At 43.3% G+C, this 20,363-nt stretch overlaps 1 protein-coding gene and 1 long non-coding RNA gene across 5 annotated transcripts in view; one reads left to right on the top strand and one right to left on the bottom strand.

Moving 5' to 3' along the window:
- The window catches only part of KIF16B (kinesin family member 16B), a 299,853-nt gene extending 298,506 nt beyond the window's left edge, over positions 1-1,347 (bottom strand). For 3 of the 4 annotated variants that reach the window (XM_003252139.3, XM_003252138.3, XM_003252140.2), the window contains exon 1: positions 1,128-1,347. In XM_003252139.3, coding sequence (XP_003252187.1) covers positions 1,128-1,174 — 47 coding nt within the window. In that variant the 5' untranslated portion in view covers positions 1,175-1,347. The remainder of the gene's footprint in view (positions 1-1,127) is intronic. The other variant, XM_012510215.2, reaches the window with a different exon arrangement.
- Positions 1,348-3,927: 2,580 nt separating this feature from the next.
- Positions 3,928-7,059, top strand: LOC115837332. The gene is made up of 2 exons (XR_004032385.1): positions 3,928-3,962; positions 6,673-7,059. It is a non-coding gene; the product is annotated as an uncharacterized LOC115837332 (long non-coding RNA).
- The last annotated feature ends 13,304 nt before the right edge of the window (positions 7,060-20,363 follow it).

The raw sequence follows: 20,363 nt of genomic DNA on the forward strand, positions 1-20,363 counted from the left end.
ACAGTCAAACTCTTACTCTAAACAGCTTTAGAAATAACTCAAAAGTCACAAAAAGCAGATTCTAAAAACATTGGGTTTTAATGATTACAAACCAAAATAATGATTCCCTACTTGCCAAGAGAAGAAACACATTCAGATGAGTCAAATAAGGTTCTGGAAATCTTTTGATTTTATGGCCTTCAGCTGCCCCAATCAGGCATCAGAACTACCAAACATTAACCTCCACAAGTTGATACGACAAAAGCAAAAAGGCCCTATGGTAAGTCAAATATCCACCAACTTGGTAGAGAAGTCAATAAAATCAAATGGCTCTGTGTGAACCTCGCCTATCACCTTGGAGGACACATCCCATTTCTACTTCATTCTTTAAAGTCAAACCAATTTAAAAAGTAACTTTTCCAAAGAAACTTTCTAAACTGATTAAAAAGAGGTCATTGAAAAGGGAGCACAGACTATTTTTCAGTGAATGAAGAGAAGGATTCTGAAAAGCATTACTTTGTAGAAATATATAACAAGATTAAATTTTGTGTTAACACTCTTCCTCTCTCTTAATAGCAGAGTATTTCACACACGTGTAAAGCGTCCTTGATTTTTTTCTAGGAGTCAGGACTTTGTCAAAGTTTTCCCATCCACTCTCTAACATGAAGTTAGGAACTGCTAAGTTATCGATTAGACATTCAGGGAATCAAAATCATCTCTAACTGAAAGATTAAAAAGTAGCATGGTTAATTATTAACAGAACTTCTGAGTTGGTAGAAATGAGGAGTTCGCCTGACAGTTCGTGGTGCCCCCCTCAGCACTCTCACCTTCCCCCGAACTATTTTACATCTTCATGGTAACGTTCCCTTGATGCTTTTTAAAAGGGGGAACAAGAACATCTCAAGTTACTAGGATGGAGAGAGTTAATAGAATCTTCTCCTTTACCACCAGGGTCCTCTCCAGGGCAATGTGAACGGGACAGCAGTGCACGAAGTCCTCCAGGCCCCTAGAGGCCACAGCCTGGGCCCGGTGGGCCAGGGACCAGCCGGTGACACTTTTAAGTCCAGGCTGGCTTTGGGGGAGCTGGAAACAGGCTTCCTCTGGGTGGGCGCGCGACGAGGGGGCGGGGCGCGGGCGGCCCCACTCACCTGCGATTCATGGGCCGGACCCTCACGGCCACCTTGACCGATGCCATCGCTCATCCCGACCCAGCCCGCGCGGGGTCCCACCAGCCCAGAACTCCGCGGTCGCCGGCGACGCTGGCAACTCAGCTCGCGGCTCCCGCCCACTTCCCTCTCGCCCCCGCCCCTCTGCTCCCGGCCGGACCTGGAGTTCCGCGGCGGCCCCACCTGCCGGGCCACTGAGCATGCCCAGAGCGGCTCCGGCCCGCGTGATCCGTGCGCCGCGGTTTGGCGGCGGCCGGGCGGCGCAGAGGGGCGGGGCCGCGGGGCCTGGGAGCCGCCTCCCGGATCTGCAAGTCTGGAAAGGCCACGTTGTGGACCTTGGCGCAGAGGTTATGGGGGGGCGACCCGGAGCGGGTGGTTTCAAGAAAACTAGAACCCACCCTCATGGCCTGAAAAACTGGAGAGAAGAGGATCGCAGCAATTTAAAGCCATCGGCAAGGATCACAGTCCTGGGGTCAGGTGACCAAAGCCAGTTTTACAGCCCTTAACAAGGACCTGGCTTCACCCAGCCAAGCATGAGTTAACGCATCCATTTTACACACGAACAAACTGAGACGCGGAGATGATCACAGCTTGTTGGTGGCGAACTCCGCTAGGGCCTTCTCTGCTACCCTAAGGAGGTCCGAGCGTATGTTTTGGACCCCTTAACTCGGGATACCGGTAAACGAAAATTAATAGGGTGTTGGATGTTTTAAATGTGTGCGGGAATGTCATTATATTGGCTAGAATCAAACTTTATTTGGACTTGTTTTGCACACTTTAGTAATTTTTAGTTTTAATCATAAAGGCGAGCACAACTGGTATCTTTTTTTTTTTTTTTTTTTTGAGACAGGGCACCCAGGCTGGAGTGTAATGCTGCGATCTCGGCTCACTGCAACGTCTGCCTCCCGGGTTCAAGCGATTCTCCTGCCTCAGCCTCCCGAGTAGCTGAGGGCGTGCCACCACGCCCGGCTGATTTTTGTATTTTTAGTAGAGACGGGGTTTCACTATGTTGGCCAGGTTGGTCTCGAACTCCTGACCTCAAATGATCCGCCCGCCTCGGCCTCCCAGAGTGCTGGGATTACAGGCGTGAGCCATCGCGCCAGGCCAACTGGTATCTTAAGGCTTAGGGCCTCTTGTAGTAGTGAGCTCCACCTCCCTTCCTGTGTAGAAGGTAAATGCATTCATTCAGTGAATCGAGCATGCATGAAATCGTTTACACACACCCAGAAGACCACCTGCGAGCCACAGGAGCAGCCATTCCAGGAAGCCAAGCTATAATGGGAGACGCAAGGAATGGAGGCGAAGCTCCTGTTTTTAAGTCCTAGCTCCAACACTAGCCTTGTCAGCCCCCCATTCTGAATTACTGGGCGCCTCTGAGCCTTCTTGCCTCATCTGCAAATCGGGAACTACGGCATAGAGTTGGTGAATGCATCAAGTGGGATGATGTCTGCAAATACGCAACCCGCTTACACAAAGAATTATCTTTCCATAACCTTCCCTGGACCCCTAGGGCCAGCAGGGAATCATAGCACCCCTTTGTTTCTAGAGCCCGGAAATCACTGGGTTTTCCCTCTGTCTGGAGCAGAGCTGGGTGCGAATCTGCCCAACGGGTGGCAGGAACACCCGGAGCAGGATATTAAGGAGCGGACGAGCTGGCCAAGCATGCGCAGTAGCGGCGGGTTGGTTTGAGAAGCCGCCAGGGAGCCAGCGCGGCGACCTAGCTGCCTGGGGCAGGGGAGGGGCCCGCCTTATATGGGAGCTGCATGGGGACAAACTGCGCGGGCTCAACGCGCGGGGTTGAGAGACCGCCACGCCTGCTCCAGGTCACTCCGGCCACCTGGGGGGCGTCAGCGTGCAGACGCTGGCCAGTTCAGTATTCAAACTTCTCAGGAGTGCTAGCTTACTCATGACAGCTATTTTCTGTATCGGGGTTTCATTGGTCGGTGGTTTAGAAGGTTTTGCTCATTCATTTGTTAATGTAATTCCAACAACCTACACGTGTTTATAAGCCCCCTTTCCATCCACGACTTTGCCGTCTGACACAAAACGGACCATCGCAGCCCGGCAGACGCTTTAGACAACAAACAGCATGCCTGGAGCTTTTCAATAGGAGGCAGTAAGGCTTGAGCATCGCAGACTATACGGAACGGGCACTTTCTTAGCAGGAAATATTTCTATTGGAGCGTGAAGGAAGTTTCTGAAAGGGAAGATTATTATAAGATAAGGGGTTTGCTCATCTTCTCAAACTTTAGTGTGCCTACTTTAAAGTGCTTTGCAAACTTGAATGTTTAAAGGGATCACCTGGCGGTCTTGTGAAACTGCAGCTTCTAATGGGCAGGTCAGAGAGGAAGCCTGAGACGTGGCATTTCCAGCACGTTCGGGGAGTGAAGATGCTGCCGGCTGCCACCCTCCCTGCAAGGAGCCGGGGGATAGATGACCTCTACGCAAACTGTGAGAGCTTAAAATACTGATAGTGAGAAACAGTTACAGAAGCTCTAGGCCGGGCACGGTGGCTAATGCCTGTAATCCCAGCACTTTGGGAGGCCGAGGAGGATGGATTGCCAGAACTCAGGAGTTCGAGACCAGCCTGGGCAACACGGTAAAACCCGGTCTCTACGACAAAACAAAACAAACAAAAATAACAGCCACGCATGGTGGCGTGTGCTTGTAGTCCCAGCTACTCAGGAGGCTGAGGTGGGACAATCGCTTGAGCATGGGAGGCGGAGGTTGCGCCAAGATCACACCACTGGACTCCAACCTGAGTGACAGAGTGAGACCCAATCTCAAAAAAAAAGCTGTAAATCCAGGGCCCAAAAGGTCAGTAATAGAATTCAGGGATCCATATCAGTTATGTACTGATGCATAAAAATAATGGCCAAAAGTGTGGAGGCTTAAAACAAAACCGGTTATTATTTCTCTCAATTCTTTGGGTTGCTGGTGTCACCCGGGCTTTGTGGCTGGGATCTAGGCTCAGCTGGGGTGAGGAAAAGTTGGTGCATTTTGCTTTTTCATCCTCAAAAAGTTTAGACCAGGTTCCAGATTTCTTGCAGCAGCGAGACACCTGTCCAGGAGAGCACGCCCTATGCACAAGCCTTTGCTGGACTTCCATTGACCAAAGGCAGTCACATGGCCACGCCCAGTCAACGTGGGAGGGCCCTCCAAAGGAGGGGTGGGTACTCAAGGGAGCCACTAAATAACAAACCTACCTTAAGATCACATTTATTTCTAACATTTTAATAGTTATAATTCAGTATAATTGATTTTCCTGGTAATCCCATTTATTTTATTTTATGCATTTTAAAATGTTATTCTGAAATGTTACTCTCACCAAACAACCAAAAGGGTCCACAGCATAAAAAAGGTTTAAGAATCTATGATTTTAAAATTCAATTGGATGGATAAAAGACATTTTTATTTTTATTGTGTATATATACATATCCTTTTTTTTTTTTTTTTTGAACAGAGTTTCGCTCTTGTTGCCCAGGCTGGAGTGCGTTGGCACGATCTCAGCTCACTGCAACCTCCACCTTCTGGTTTCAAGCGATTCTCCTGCCTCAGCCTCCTGAGTAGCTGGGATTACAGGTGCCCACCACCAAGCCCAGCTAATTTTTGTATTTTTAGTAGAGACAGGGGTTTCACCATGTTGGACAGGCTGATCTCGAACTGCTGACCTCGTGATCCACCCGCCTCTGCCTCTCAAAGTGCTGGGATTACAGGCGTGAGCCACCAAGCCCGGCCGACATTTTTATTTTCTAAGAAGGTTGAATTGTGATGGGAAGGAGGAGAGAAAATTCTGAAATCTGGATTAAAACCCAAATGGTCTCAAGATGCATATGTGCATGGTGGGACTGTGGGGTGGGGGATGTTGTTGTTTAGTTTGTTTTGATATAGTTTATTTTGGTCTTCATTTATTACTGAAATTTTTTTCTGATGTTTAGCAATCTCTTTTTTAAAACTTTTTTCAAATCTTTTTTTAATCTCTATTTTAAAAACTTTTTTAACTGCCGAAAACTTTTGAGTGACTTAAGCTCTCTGAGTCTTAGCTTCTTCATTTAGAAGTGAAATAGCACTGTAAGAGAATGTTCACTCCACCACAAAATATTTGAATCATCAGGGAATACTGTTATCAGAAGAAAAATACTGTATTTCTCATGAGCTATGCTTTTTCTTCATCCTAGCCTCTGAGGAATAAAATTGATTTACTTTCTTACAAACATGACTTTTAAAAAATCTTGATGAACATCAGACTGGGACACTTAAATTGGGACAAAGGATACAACTGACACCTCATAAACCCATCCATTTCCCTATGTGCTAGGAGTACTGACCATAAGCATTATAACCCGTGATACACTTAGTATCTTCTACAGGAGTGCCTTACACCAAGGGACTTAAGTTGAATTTAAGAGCTATGTAGTGAGCCAATGAGAAAAACAAGTGTTTTCTTGGTTTTCAAATACATATATAATAAATAATAGTACCAGAGACAGGAATCACAGATACCAAGTCCAAACCCAGCACCATTTTTTTTTTTTTTTTTTGAACACAGGGTCTTGCTCTGTCCCCCAGGCTGGAGTGCAGTGGCGCTATTTTGGCTCACTGCAACCTCTACCTCTGGGGTTCAAGTGATTCTCCTGCCTCAGCCTCCCAAGATGCTGAGATTACAGGCGCCTGCCACCACACCTGGCTAATTTTTGTATTTTTAATAGAGACGGGATTTCACCATGTTGGCCAGGCTGGTCTCAAACTCCTGGCCTGAAGTGATTTGCCTGCTTCGGCCTCCCAAAGTGCTGGGATTACAGGTGTGAGCCACTGTGCCCGGCCTACGGTTTTCATTTTCGAAGTCACAAAATTTAAAGTGTATTTAGAATCTTCTAAAATACTAAACATTAAAAGCAGGAATAATTTGAAAAAGTATACTTGGGGGCCAGAGAGAAAATCTGAGCTCCAAAATCACAACAAAGATAATCGCAAAAATCATACTAAGTAATTTTAGTAAAGCTTTAGGCAGGTAGCCATGAATGCCTGCTTTCTTTTACAGCAAAAGTGAATAAAGAAATCACAGTAGATTCAATTTAATAGACGCTATCACCCTAAATCATAGTCATTTTATATACTAAGATAAAAAAGATTTTTTTCAATTGCATATAACTATATGCAACCATATATATAAAACTGTATGGTCATAAATAGTTCAGAACTGATAGACTTTGTAGAGTCTGTGGCCTCATTTTAACTCCAAAAGAGTGAGAAACCGTATTTATTTAAAGCGATAGGGAAAAGTTTCATGGATGAATTAGTTTTGGAGATCGGTCTTGCAGGAGGGACAGATTTGAACTCCAAAAATGGTGAGGAGGTGACTTCTAAAGCAGAGGAAACTCCTTGAACAAATGGTTAGTGTTGGAAAAGCGAGTCCTGCTTCTGGAATAGTGAGAAAGCCTCTTTACCTGAAGCACAGTGTAAAGTTTAAAAATAGTTGTAAATGCTTCTCTTCCCTGGACTCATACCTTGCAGTGTCATTTTGCAGCTGCCCTCAATGGGAAGTGGAATCGTTTTCTTCACCTCTTCAATATGGCTGGCCCTGGAACTTCCCTTGGCACACAGAATGCAGCAGAATTGGCTTCATATTGTTTCTAAGCCTTGGCCTCGGAGGCCTTGCATGCTTCCTAACCCTGGCTCTAGGAAACTTGTTGCTGTCATGTAAGCAAGCCCAGGCTAACCTGCTGAATGTTGGTGTGTCTCAGTCAAATCCAGCACTGCAACCAATAGCCAGCCGGCCACCAGACATGTGAGTGGGGCCACCTCACACCAGCCAACCTCCATCAAGTCATCAGATGTATGAGTGAGAACAGCCCAGAACGACTGAGCCCGTCCAGACCAGCGGAACGACCAAGCTGACCAGTAGACTTAGGAGCAGTAACCAGATGATTGTTATGGAAGCCATTCCGTTTAAGGTGTGTGTGTTCTTGCTTGCATCCAAATACATCCTATCTCATCTAATGAGAAAAGGCCCTGCTCAAGGGCTTTTGCAGCTGTAGTTGGGCGCCGGAAGTGTCTTTGTGGTCATTTCTTACTCTATACACGAGGAGATCAAGGCTCAGACCAGGTAGTGTGACTGTGGATGACACTTTCCTTACCCCTCTGTGGCACTTACATCAATGAAGCAGATTCACAGAAGCGTGCATGCTCACTGAACACAGTATTTGCATTTCTACCTCCAAACCTTTGCTCCACCCATGCATCCAGTAAGAATGCCTACTTCCCTCTCCTCCATCGAATTCTTTCTTTGGGTTCTACCTTCCCTAGTCTTCCTCCACTGCACCAACCCACGGTGATCTCTGTCTCTTCCAAATGCTTTGTAACATGGTAGGCACCACTCACTTGTGACTCATTGGACCATTTTAAAACTTGGTTTTCTGTGTCTCTTTTCCAACAAAATTACAAATTCTTTGAGGGTAAAAGGCAGGCCTAATAGTTCTCTTTACTCCTAGCAGTGCCAGTGTGGTAAAAATTTAACTTGACAATTAGCAAAACCAATAAATTCATTACACTATTCTGTTCCTGTAGGTAATCAGTATATGAATATGGATTCCCGTGTGATGATTTTCTGGTCTATTTTGTCCCTTTTTTTTTTTTTTGTTACTTTAACCAGGCCATAACATAAAGGTTATGTCATTTGTTACTGTCAAGCTTAATTAAGCCCATTATAATTCGTTAACCCCGTGCTTACTTTGTAATTAACATTGATTAACACAAACAAGTACAAAATAGGCCATCAGCACTTTCCAGAAGTGCTGATTACAATTACATTGGTAATTCAATACGGTATAGAAGATGGCAGGATAGTAACTTGCACTCTCTTTACATAAGGAGACAAATGCTACCATGCAAAACTAAGCCAAGAAACAAAATACTTTTCCTCATCCAACTCGCTGATTAAACCCTTCCCCTGTTAACTCACCCTATGACTGTGTAAACCTCCAGTAAGATTACTGAAGGCACAGCTCCAAGTAACTTGTTTAATTGCATTCCTGAGACAAAAGAGGGAAGCGCTTCAAAGCTGACAGACAGATGGTAGAGTGTCCAGTCACAGCAAAGCAGGCCCCGAGGCTCATGACAGACGACTCCAGGGCTGAGATCTCATTTGTAGTTCTGGGATAAAGTCCAGGGTTTGACGGCATTAGGCTGAAGTGTAAAGATGCTCGACAATGCGCACCCCAGAGACATTGAATCTGAAAAGCTTAGAGTGAATAACAATCTGGAAATGAACTCTGTCTGCCTATTCACCATTACCCCCATAAAAAATTCCTATATTTCGGGTGGTGTTCAAGTTCCCTTTCCCCAGGACCTCAGCGGTCAGGGAGGTGCTCCTGCAATCCATGTGAAGGAGAGTTCACCATGCTCACATGGGAATACAGTAGATTGCCAGTAAGGATGCCACACCTTTGCACTTCCTCGTATTTCCAGGAACAAAGCTGGGGTGCCTAGGAGCTGCAGCAGTTTTTCTTCTGTGTAAAATAAGCAAGCAGGACTCTGCCCCACAGCACTCCAGGGAAGGATTAAGAGAATTGATATCATCCAAATCAATTGGCCCTGTGCAGATAACTTGATAATGAGGCCATTGAGTTTTTATGGTTCACTATTACCGCTACAAAAATTGTGCTCCAGAAATCATTCAAATGCTCAAAAAGGAGGGTTAGTATGAAACGGGGTGTTCCAAAGTTGTTGCTGAGAGGTGTGTAATGTTCCTGAAGATCCCCGAGGTACTAAGACTTCTGTGTACATGAATGACTCAGAGAAGAAATACACCAGATGAAAATATATGGAGAAGTTTGCCAAAAGTCATATAACTTGTAAGTATTAGAGCCGAGGTCTGAACCCCGATATCTGTGTCCTTATAGCTCAGGCCTTTTCCTTCAGCCCCTCCTTCTCAGCAGAGATGTGTTGGAGAAATCACTAGAAATGGAAAAGCAGCTGTCAGAAGCAGAACGGAATGAAGCGATAGAGGAAAAACAAATACATGTTGATACAAAGGGTCAGCCTTAAGCAAGACTGTGACATTGATGCAGCACAGGGAAGCCTCAAAATTGGGACTTAGCCCAGGAGGGTTCTTGGCTTCACCCAGGAAAGAATTCAAGGGTGAGCTGCTGGTGTTAGAATGCAACTATTACTGAAGTGGCAGTGCATAGCAGTAGCAGAGACACTGCTCCTTGCAGAGCAGGGATACCCCATAGGCACTGTGCCCAGAGTAGCAGCTCAGAGGCAGTTCTGCACTCATATTTATACCCACTTTTAATTATATGCAAATTAAGGGGTGGTTTATGCAGAAATGTCTAGGAAAGTGTGGTGACTTCTGGGTTGTTGCCATGGAAATGGGTGATAACTTCTGGATGTTGCCATGGCACACTGATGGGTGTGTCTTATGGAAAGCTGGTCCTCAATTTGGTCCAGTGCCCCAGCCCCACCTCTGGAGTTGAGTCCTGCCTCCTACCTCAACTTTGGTGACATTTGTCTTTGGTAGCCATAGCCTTTCTTTCTACCATTATCAAGCACCATACTCAAGGTCTCATATCCATCCCAACAGGGTTGTAGACAGTCATTTGACCCTTTTCCTCAGCATCTTATTTTCTCTCCCTCATACACACACACACACACACACACACACTTTCTCTCTTTTGTTGTTGCTAGTATAAGGTACAACCAGACTTTTTTTATCATTTGTTTTTTAAAATAAGATGTGAAATACGTTCAGTGGTGCACATAAAGTGTACAAATATTAAATGTTCAACTGGATGAATTATTTCATATGTATATACCCATGTAACCACCACAGATTCAGAATGTTTCTACCTTCCTAGAAAGCTCCCTGGAAGTACAGGCGTTTTATTTTAAAGTCAGGTGTATTGGGATATCAGTTTCATATAGTTACATTCAGAGTTCTTAGTGTGCAGTTTTATGAGTTTTAACAAATACATACATTTGTGTAGCTACCAATATAGTCAAAATATAGAACAGTATCATCACCCCAGAAATGTCCCTACCCCCCTTTGTAGTAAATCTCTCCCAGCCCCTGCCAACCACTAACCTGCTTTCTGTTCCTACAGTTTGTCTTTTGTAGGATATCATATAAATGGAATCATATATTTTGAGTCTGACTTCACTTAGTATAATACATCTGAGACTCATCCCTGTTTCAATAGTTCCTTTTATTACCGAGTAGTATTTAATTTACCACAGTCTGTATGTCCATTCACAAGTTAAAGGACATTTGCGTGTTTCCAGCTTTTGACAATTATGAATAAAGCCACTACAAACATTCACATATAGGGTTTTGTTTGAACCTAAGTTTTCATTTCTTCTGGGCAAAAACCAATGAAATCAAATTTCTTGGTCTATTCCAAGTACATGTTTAACTTTAAAAAAAAAAAAGCAAAAACATTCCCTGGAGTGGGTATACCATTTTGCATTTACACCAGCAATGTACAAGAATCTTCCTTCTCCGTATTCTCACCAGCAGTTGGGATTGCCAATTTTTTAAAGTCATTTTACCAGGTGTGCACAGATTTTTGAAGCTGCATAACATGTTCATAGATTTTATTGCCATCTTCAGAGAAGACTTAAGATCAATCTTAAACATCTAACTATTTATATGAGAGCAACTTAGCTCATACTAATTAGGCAGTTCGTATTAACATTCCTAACTAGAGTTACTTTTACTTATTGCATCAAATTGATTAGTTGTTTATATCTTAAGCAGTATCTATGCCAATTTCCCTAACACACTTAAAGGCAAAACTTCTGATTCACACCTGCTGTTGTCCTACAAGGTATGCCTGAAAGTTATGCCTCCTCACTTCTTTTTGCCACCTTTAAAACCCTCAGCAACCTTCCTCTAATCACCCTTGTTTAGGTGTGTTTTCTGTACTGAGAAAATGAAACAACCCTCCAGCTTCTACATTCAAAACTACATCTATCATGGAAATCCATTGGGGCGTCCCCATAAAAATACATACATATACACACACACACACACACACACACACACACACACACACATATATATAAAACACTGCTAGGCTGGAGAAGAAAAAAATGCTTCATTTCAATAAACAAATTAGTGACTTTCTAGAAAATTCAACCACTTTCCTACTCAGTCCTCAATACGCACATGACCACACACTGCAGTTCTCTAGAAGTAATCACTGCCGATTTTTCTGTCTCAGGCAGAAGCATACATCCCTGGTCTTCTCAGATTTGTCACACAAATTCCTCTTGGCCTGTTGCTACTTTCTGGATGTCATTGCTAATGCCTTATTCATTTGCATCAGCCTCTCTCATCTGCTGGTGCCAACAGGATGCTATCTCCAATTAGGCTGTGATACATGTGCTACTTCCTGAAATTACTTATGTCCCTCCTTCCCTGCACCCGCCCCACCAGCTATTTCTGTCTGTCTCATTCCCAAACAGGTGAACATACTGGACATCTCAGCTGCATATTTTAATTTTTTAAACTTTATGATTTACTTTAAATAATACATGCAAAAGGACGAAAAGGTACAAAAAAGTCCTAGAGCTGGCAGTCTCTCTTCCATTCCCTTCCCTAACTCTCCAGTTCTCTTGCTCAGAGGCAACTCCTCTTACCAGTGTCTTGTGCCATTCCAGAAAGAGATTTTATCTACTTACAGACATATCATCTTGATATTTTTATTCTTTGCACAGATGGTAACAAGCAATAACAACCTTTTAGAAACTTGTTTCACATAAAATCAGCATCTTGTAAAGTATTTCATTTCACTATATCTGGGTATTCTACATGTATACCTCAATAGATTTGACTCATTCTTTTTAAGAGTTGTGTAATATTCAATGTTATGTACATAACATGATTTATCAAAAACTTTGAAGTATCTAAAGTAATGATTTAGTGGCTTAAAGAAGATAGAAGTTCAGGCTGGGCGCAGTGGCTCATGCCTATAATCCCAGCGCTTTGGGAGGCTGAGATGGGGCAGATCACTTGATGTTAGGAGTTTGAGACCAGCCTGGCCAACATGATGAAACCCCATCTCTACTAAAAATACAAAAATTAGCCAGGGATGGTGGCGCAGACCTGTAATCCCAGCTACTCAGGAAGCTGAGGCAGGACAATGCTTGAACCCAAGAGGTGGAGGTTGCAGAGAGCCAGGATCGGGCCGCCACTGCACTCCAGCCTGGGCGACAGTGTGAGACTCCATCTCAAAAAGAAAAAAAAAGAAGATAGAAGTTTATTTTGTGTACAAAATGAGCAGAGTTGGGGTAACTCAGGACTGCTGTAGGCAGCTATAGTGTCCGAAACTGAAGCTCTTTCTGTCTCATTGTTCTTCTGTTCTTGGTGTATGGCTGTCTTCTCGCATTGGAAAATGGCTGCTTAAGCTCCAGGCTTCACTTCTGCATTTCAGCCAGGGGAAAACCAACATGTTCCCTCATGAGAAAGACACCTCCCAACTTTCAGTTATATCTCATTTTACAAAACACACAAGTGAGGACAGAAAATGTAGTCACAATTCAGGGAACCTGTTACAAATTTGGGACTCTATTAAGATGGAAGACAGGGAGAATGAATATTGGGGTATAACAATTAGTTTCTGCCCAGAATTGTTGTCTGTCTTTTGTTCTTACCTAAAGTGCTGAAGTAGGTTTTCTTTGAGTGCAACATTTCTTTTTTTCTTTCTCTTTTCTTTCTTTTTTGTTTTTTTGAGACGGAGTCTCGCTCTGTCATCCAGGCTGGAGTGCAGTGGCGTGATCTCAGCTGACTGCAACCTCTGCCTCCTAGGTTCAAGCGATTCTCCTGCCTTGGCCTCCTGAGGAGCTGAGACCACAGGTGCAGGCCACAGATGTGGGCCACCACACCCAGCTAATTTTTTGTATTTTTGGTAGCAATGGGGTTTCGCCATGTTGACCAGGCTGGTCTCGAACTCCTGAGGTAAGGGATCCGCCTGCCTTGGCCTCCCAAAGTGCTGGGATTACAGGCGTGAGCTATTTGCACCTGGCCTTGAGTGCAACATTTCACACTGTGTGGGGAGTCCATAGAATTTCTGGGTTACAGGGTATGTGCCTTTTAATTTTCATGGATGTTATTACCAAGTGCCATTTATTGACAAGGTACCAGTTCACATCCTTACCAGCATTGTAAGAGAGTGCCTGTTTCCCCACGCCCTCAATAGTCCTGAATTATAGTCACACTTTTTTTATCTTTACCAATATGAGGGTTAAAATGTGGTATCCCAAATGGTGTTAATGGGACTTAATAGGACTTCCTCTTACTTTTTAAGTTGTCAAATGTCTAGGAACCATTTGTATTTCCTTATCTCTGAACTGTTTTCATCACTTGCCAATTTGTTCGCTGGATTATTTTCTTGTAACTCTGTAGAAATAGTTTATAAATCTGGAAAAGTAGCATTTTCTGTGGCATTTGTTATAATTTTTCCCACAGTTTCGGCTGTTTTTTGTGTTCTTGTTTCCAGATTTCTGTTGTTTAAAGAAGTAAACTGCTGGGCGCAGTGGCTCACGCCTGCAATCCTACCACTTTGGGAGGCTGAGGCAGGCAGATCACTTGAGATCAGAAGTTTGAAACCAGCCTGGCCAACATGATGAAACCCCATCTCTACTAAAATATAAAAATTAGCCTGGCATGGTGACACAAGCCTGTAATCCCAGCTACTCTGGAGGCTGAGGCACAATAATCGCTTGAACCCAGGAGGCAGAGACTCCAATGAGCTAAGATGGTGCCACTGCACCACAGCCTGTGCGACAGAGCAAGAGTCTATCTCAAAAATAGATAAATAAATAAATAAATAAATAAACCTTTATTTTCTTGTTTCATAAATAAAGCTGACTGAGTTGGTTGGTCTTTAGTGATCAGTCAAAAAGACCAAATCCCACATCCTTATTCAACTCCTCCAGCCCTTCCTTTGCTTCAACCTCGGCTGGGGAAGCAACCACAAATGCAGCCGGATCAACCATGGCAGGGGAAGGTGAACTCAGTCTCCATGAGTTCTCATGGCAGGGGAAGGTGAACTCAGTCTCCATAGACAAAGCCAGGACCTGCTTGCACCCACTGATGATACACATGGAACTGACGTCACAGATGGGTACCCAGTCGGCATGCATATGGTGGCAACATGGCGGACACCCTCCAGGAAGCGAGAGTGCAGTTTCTTCTGTAATATCAAGCACTTTGGGTGGCAGGTGTTGCCGTTGGCAAGCGCCTGCTGGGTGATCAGCCAAAGGAGAAGGAGAAGGGAAGTATGTCAGCACCTTCAGCACCATGGCTTCACTGGCAGTCACTTTGTCTCCAGCCTTAATTAGCTGCACATCACTCAGGATTTCCATGGTGATTTTTTTGTGTAGTTGAATTTATCTCTCTTAAAAAATTGCTTGTGGGTTTTGTGACATTTTTAGGAAGGCACTTCCCATCTCAACATTATAAAATAAATTCTCATGTGGTTTTCTTTTTGTGGTAATAATAATTATGAAGAGGCTCCAACCTGATTTATTTTAACATGACTTCTGGTTATCCTGGCCCCACTGAATCATCCATTTTCCCTCAGTGACTTGATATCTTGGCTGCATCTTAAAAAGAAGGCAGCAGTTCCTTTCCACTTAAAATGAGTACATCTTAATTCCACTTTCTATTTGATATATCCTGTGTGTCACTTATATTATTCATTACACTTTAGAGTTACATATTGCAGTATATCCAGTTTGCCAATGAAGATAGCTAAGCACGGAGAGATTCAAGCATTCAGACTCACCTGGTCACAGCCTAGATACTGAACCATGTAATACCAAACCTCAGGGAGTTATTGGGAAAGGAATTCAACCTTTGGACGTTGTTATGGGCCGGATTGTGCTCTGCACCCCCCAACCCTCATTCATATGTTGAAGTCCTAACCTCAGAGTGTGACTGTATTTAGAGATAATCTTTAAAGATATAATGAAGTTAAAATGAGGTTACAACTGTGGGTCTTCACCCAGTATACTGGTGTCACAGGAAGAAGAAATTAGGACACAGGTGTGTAAAAAGGGAAGACCATGTGAAGACACAGGGAGAAGACAGCTATCTACAAGCCAAGAAGAGAGGCTTGTAGATCCTGCTGCCACCTAATGCCTAATCTTCAGGCATCTCACCTCCAGTATTGTGGGCAAATAAATTTCTGTTGTTTAAACCACCCAGTCTGTGGTACTTTGCTATGGCAGCCTAGTAAATTAATACAGAGGTACACAGACCTGGCCGAATCAATTAAAGGTCTTTGGCTGCAAGCATTAGACATCTAGTCAGGTCCAGTGTCTTAGTCATGTTTGCTGAGTCTGCTATGGAGATCTGCATGCAGCAGGTGCACTGGGAGTGCTCACCGGAGCAATACCTGTAGGGGAGTAAAGGAGGCTGGGAAAGGGAGAAGTTGAACTGTGACGTAATTGCAGCAGAGGTCTCAGTTGATCTAGGAGGAGCTCTGGAGCTGGGATGGCCCTTCAGCGTTGTCCAGATTGAGGCAAGGGGGCTGGACAGTTGTCCCCCAGCAGACTTTCCCCTAGAAGAGGGTCCAAACTTGGGCGAGGAAGCTCTGTGTGGCTGAGGGCAAGTGCTGAGAGAGACTCGCAGCCAATGCTGTTGGCAGCTGGAGAATGAGTATCTGTGTCCTGGAGTGGGATCTGGGTACAGCATGCCTGCAACCACCACTCCCACCTAAGAAGAGGGATGGATATGTGGGATGGGATGGGTATGTGGGAAACTTGCAGCATGGAGGGACATCTTGAAGGAGTGGGCCTCAGGACGGACATGGCCCAGTGCAACATGGGGAGTGGGAAGGCAGGAACAGAATGGACAGTTTCTTTAGGCAACAACCCTGAAATAGATCAACTCCAACCATCATTATCCTGTTCCCTTTAACATTCAGATTCCAGGAAAGAGAGAGAGTCTACCTAGTCTGACTTTGGTCACCTACTTGCCCTTTGGACAGAATGGGGCCTGGCACTTTGACTGACAGTCCCCAGAAGGCTGCACAATGTGGGGGAAGGGTGGTTCCCAAAAGACCAATTGAGATGTCATCACTAGATGAAAGGGGATGGACACTGGGCAGATGAAAACAACTCATGACCACTGGGCAGGCCAGCTGAGTTGGAATCTCAGTTTTAGGTGACTTTGGGCAAATAGTTTGAGCTCATAAAACTTCAGGTGCTTCATTTGTAAAATGTAAATAGTACTACCAACCTCAGAGGATTTTTCAGGCTTAAATGATATATCAATATCTACCTATATGTAAGTGTGTACATATATATGTGTATATGCACACATAAATTATGCATATATTCACACATATTCATGCACATAATATGTAGATGTATATGATCCCTATAAATTAAGAGCTGCCATTTATTTGATTTATGTCTATGGCCCCTAGGACTTCATTAAATTTTTTCTATAATGTTATCCATATGCATTTGGCATTCCCATCCCTTCTTGAGAACAGGAGAAGCATTTAATGTGTCTTTTTAGCCACCACGCCTGGCTAATTTTTGAATTTTTAGTAGAGATGAGATTTCACCATGTTGGCAGGCTAGTCTCTAACTCCTGACCTCAGGTGATCTACCCACTTCGGCCTCCTGTCTTTTTGAATGTGCTAACTGGCTAGGTGTGTTGGCTCATGCCTATAATCCCTGCAATTTAAGGGGTTGATGTGGGAGGATCACTTAAGGCCAGGAGTTTGAGACCAGCCTGGGCAACATAGAGAGAACTACCTCTACACAAAATTTAAAAATTATCCAGGCATGGTGGCACGCACCTGTAGTCCCAGCTACTTGGGAGGCTAAGGCAGGAGGATAGCTTAAGTCCAGGAGATACACACTTCAGTGAGCTATGATCCTGCCACTGCACTCCAGGGTGACAGAGGAAGACTTTGTCTCAAAAAAAAAAAAAAAAAAAGTGTGAATTCCCAAACTCTAGTTCTGGAAAAATCTTAGAAACTCCCTTTTGCTTCATAGAGAGAACTGGGAAAGTGAAAAGTTTCACAATTTTTATTCTTTATTATTATTATTATTATTATTATTATTATTATTTTGAGACAGAGTCTCGTTCTGCCACCCAGGCTGGAGTGCAGTGGCACGATCTTGGCTCACTGCAACCTCTGCCTCCCAGGTTCAAGTGATTATCCGTGCCTCAGCCTCCTGAGTAGCTGGGATTACAGGCACCTGCCACCACACTCAGCTAATTTTTGTATTTTAGAGATGTCCAAGTCTCGAACTCCTGACCTCACCAATCCGCCTGCCTCGGCCTCCCAAGTGCTGGGATTACAGGTGTGAGCCACTGCGCCCGGCCTATATTCTTCATTTTGGATGTGGGGGTATATATGATTTTACATTTAGAAAAATAAATAAAATAAATAAAAATAAAAATAGTCAAGAGTGGAATGAAAAAACCAAAAGGAGAGTGTGCCCTCTATGTCATCTGTCTGCTGGGAGGTGTGCAGGCAGAACCATCTCACGGTTTCTCAACAGCAGGTGGGGCGAGGCAGGGGATAGTCCGGGGTGAGGATGTCGAAGGCTACTCTAAAAATGTCAGAGGCCAATGAAGTTCCAGAATGGAGCACGCAGCCCCATTTCTTTGTTTGCTTATTTTCGAGAGAGATGTTTATCATGATGCTGGGGAGAGCTTGAATAGAGACGAGGTGGTAAAGAGAGGGTGGGGTGGCATTTTCTTCCATACATTTATTTTCAAAAAGGATCCGATTCCAGCAACAAAGTGTCGACTTCACTCCTCCACAGCCACCCAGAAGAATGGCTTCTGTGGACAAGTCCTAGCTTGCAAATGTTTCCTCTCCGAGGTCACACAAATAGCTGATACATCCATTTCCCTGAAATAAATGCCATCATGGAGGTCTTCTTGTAGCTGTCAGAGGTTATGAGCAGTGTTGATGGAGTGGGGTAATGACATTGCAAAGTGATTGAAAGGGTTTAGGATGTGATTTCCTATTTGGTTCAGAAAAAATAAAACCATTATCTGTGCTTCATCTTTTTTAAAGAGATTGTTTCCTGAGCTCTTTCGTGCTTGAAGCCTGTTGCAGGAACCAGGGACAATATTAGCCTGTCACAATTATAGATCAGTTCATCACCAGTCAGCATCCAATCTCCTTGAACTCTTTCCAGAGGAAATGACTTTTCTGGGTCTGTATTGTCCCCGGGTGTGTCGACTTTTGAAAAAGATGTTGCTGCAGTCATTCATATAACTGTGGAGAGCTGTCGGACAGCACAGACCCAGGCACATTGGCGAATTTGCTGGTAGCTGCCTATGAGCAGCCAAGACCTCCATTAGCTCATGTGTCAAGGGAAATGAGACACTTGGGCATGTGGATGCAGTGGGGGCAGCAGCTTAATTGAATGGGTTATAGATAGACTTGATGTTGAAGGGATTAGGATTCCCTAGTGCCTTTCTTATCTGTTACTAAACTATGCCTGAATCAGTGAACTCACATGGCCAGGCCACAGTAAGGGTTTCAGGAGGGCTGTCAGTATCCTCTCTCACATACTTTTACTCCCTGCTAATGCAGGAAGCTATCTCATTAATGTTCTGGCTCCCAATCCCACTTCACTCAACAACAGCCTGTCACCAGACCTATTACCTGATTTTCAGGTGTTAGATTGCTAGCTCTACAATGCAAAGGGATTTCCATCCCAGGGACTTTCTAAGCATCAGGCTTTAACTCAGCCTCCACACAAGGGATAAAAGAAGATCCCATGGCCCAGAATGAATATATCTTTAAATCATTTTCATAGGTGAACGCAGCAAATGTATATAGCCATCAATTTGCCTGTTGATGCTTTTTAAAAAAATAAAAAATATAAAATTTACAAATCTTTGCCATTTTGAAGTGTACAGTGCAATGGCATTAACTACATTCACATTATTGTACAGCATCACCACCATCCACTCCAGAAGTTTTTTATCTTCCCAAGCTGAAAATCAGTACCCACTAAACAACAACACCCCATTTTCCCCTCCCTGGCTATGTCGTCCTTGCCAATGACCATTCTGCTTTCTACCTCTATGAATTTGGCTACTCTCTATACCTCACACAAGAGGAATCATACAGTACTTGTCTTTTTGCTTATTTCACTTAGCATAATGTCTAAAAAGTTCATCCACGCTGTAGTGTATCAGAACTTTATTCTTTTTTAAGTCTGAATAATTCCATTTGTATATATATCACATTCTGTTTATTCATTTATTGGTTGGTGGATATTTATATTGTTTCTATTGTTTGACTATGGTGAATAATGTTGCTATGAACATGGGCATACAAACATCTGTTCAAGTCCCTATTTTCAATTCTTTTGGAAGGCAACTACCTTCACCACTATACCACCAACGCTAGTGCTTTTTTGGGTATATACCTAGAACTGAGACTGCTGGATCATATGGTATTTCTATGTTTAATTTTTTGAGGAACCTACATACTGTTTTCCATAGTGCCTACACCATTTTACAATGCTTTCAATAATGCACAAGGGTTCCAATTTCTTCACATCCCATCCAACATTTTTTAAAGGTTATGCTAATGAGTGTCCCATTAGTGTTTTTAAATATGATCACTCTCCATTTATGAAGTTGCTTCAAAATAAAGGAAGAGAAGAAATATGGAAAGAAAATCAATGAGGAGTGGTCGCTGAATACAGAACCAAGAATTTTGTGAGATGTCAGCAACCAACATCAGAATCTCTTTTGGATCTGAGAGGATACATACTCCCGTCTTTGGTACTTCTAAAACATTTCCTATATATTGTCAAGCTGCAACGAGCTGAGGCAATTGTCATACTTTTGTTCTATTAGCTCCACAGAACTAAAATATATTTATTAATAATAATATTATAAAAACAGACTGATTCTCACCTAGGAGAAAATATTTGAAATATCTAAAACTGACAAGGGTTAATATTTTAAATATAGCAATAACTCCTGCAAATCAACAAGGAACATAAGAAATCCAATGGAAAAATAGGTGAAGAATATGGATAAGCATTTCACAGATAGCGAAGACTGAAATTTATGAAAAAAGTCCTCAACTTCATTAGAAATTAGATAAATAAAAATTAAAACAAAACACACATTGCACCCCTAATAATAGCAAAATTTAAAACATTAAAAAATAAAAACAAGTTGAAAAAGATGTGGATAGACAAAGAACTTCC

The sequence above is a fragment of the Nomascus leucogenys genome, chromosome 11, assembly GCF_006542625.1.
Source record: "Nomascus leucogenys isolate Asia chromosome 11, Asia_NLE_v1, whole genome shotgun sequence".
NCBI classification, from domain to species: Eukaryota; Metazoa; Chordata; class Mammalia; order Primates; family Hylobatidae; genus Nomascus; species Nomascus leucogenys.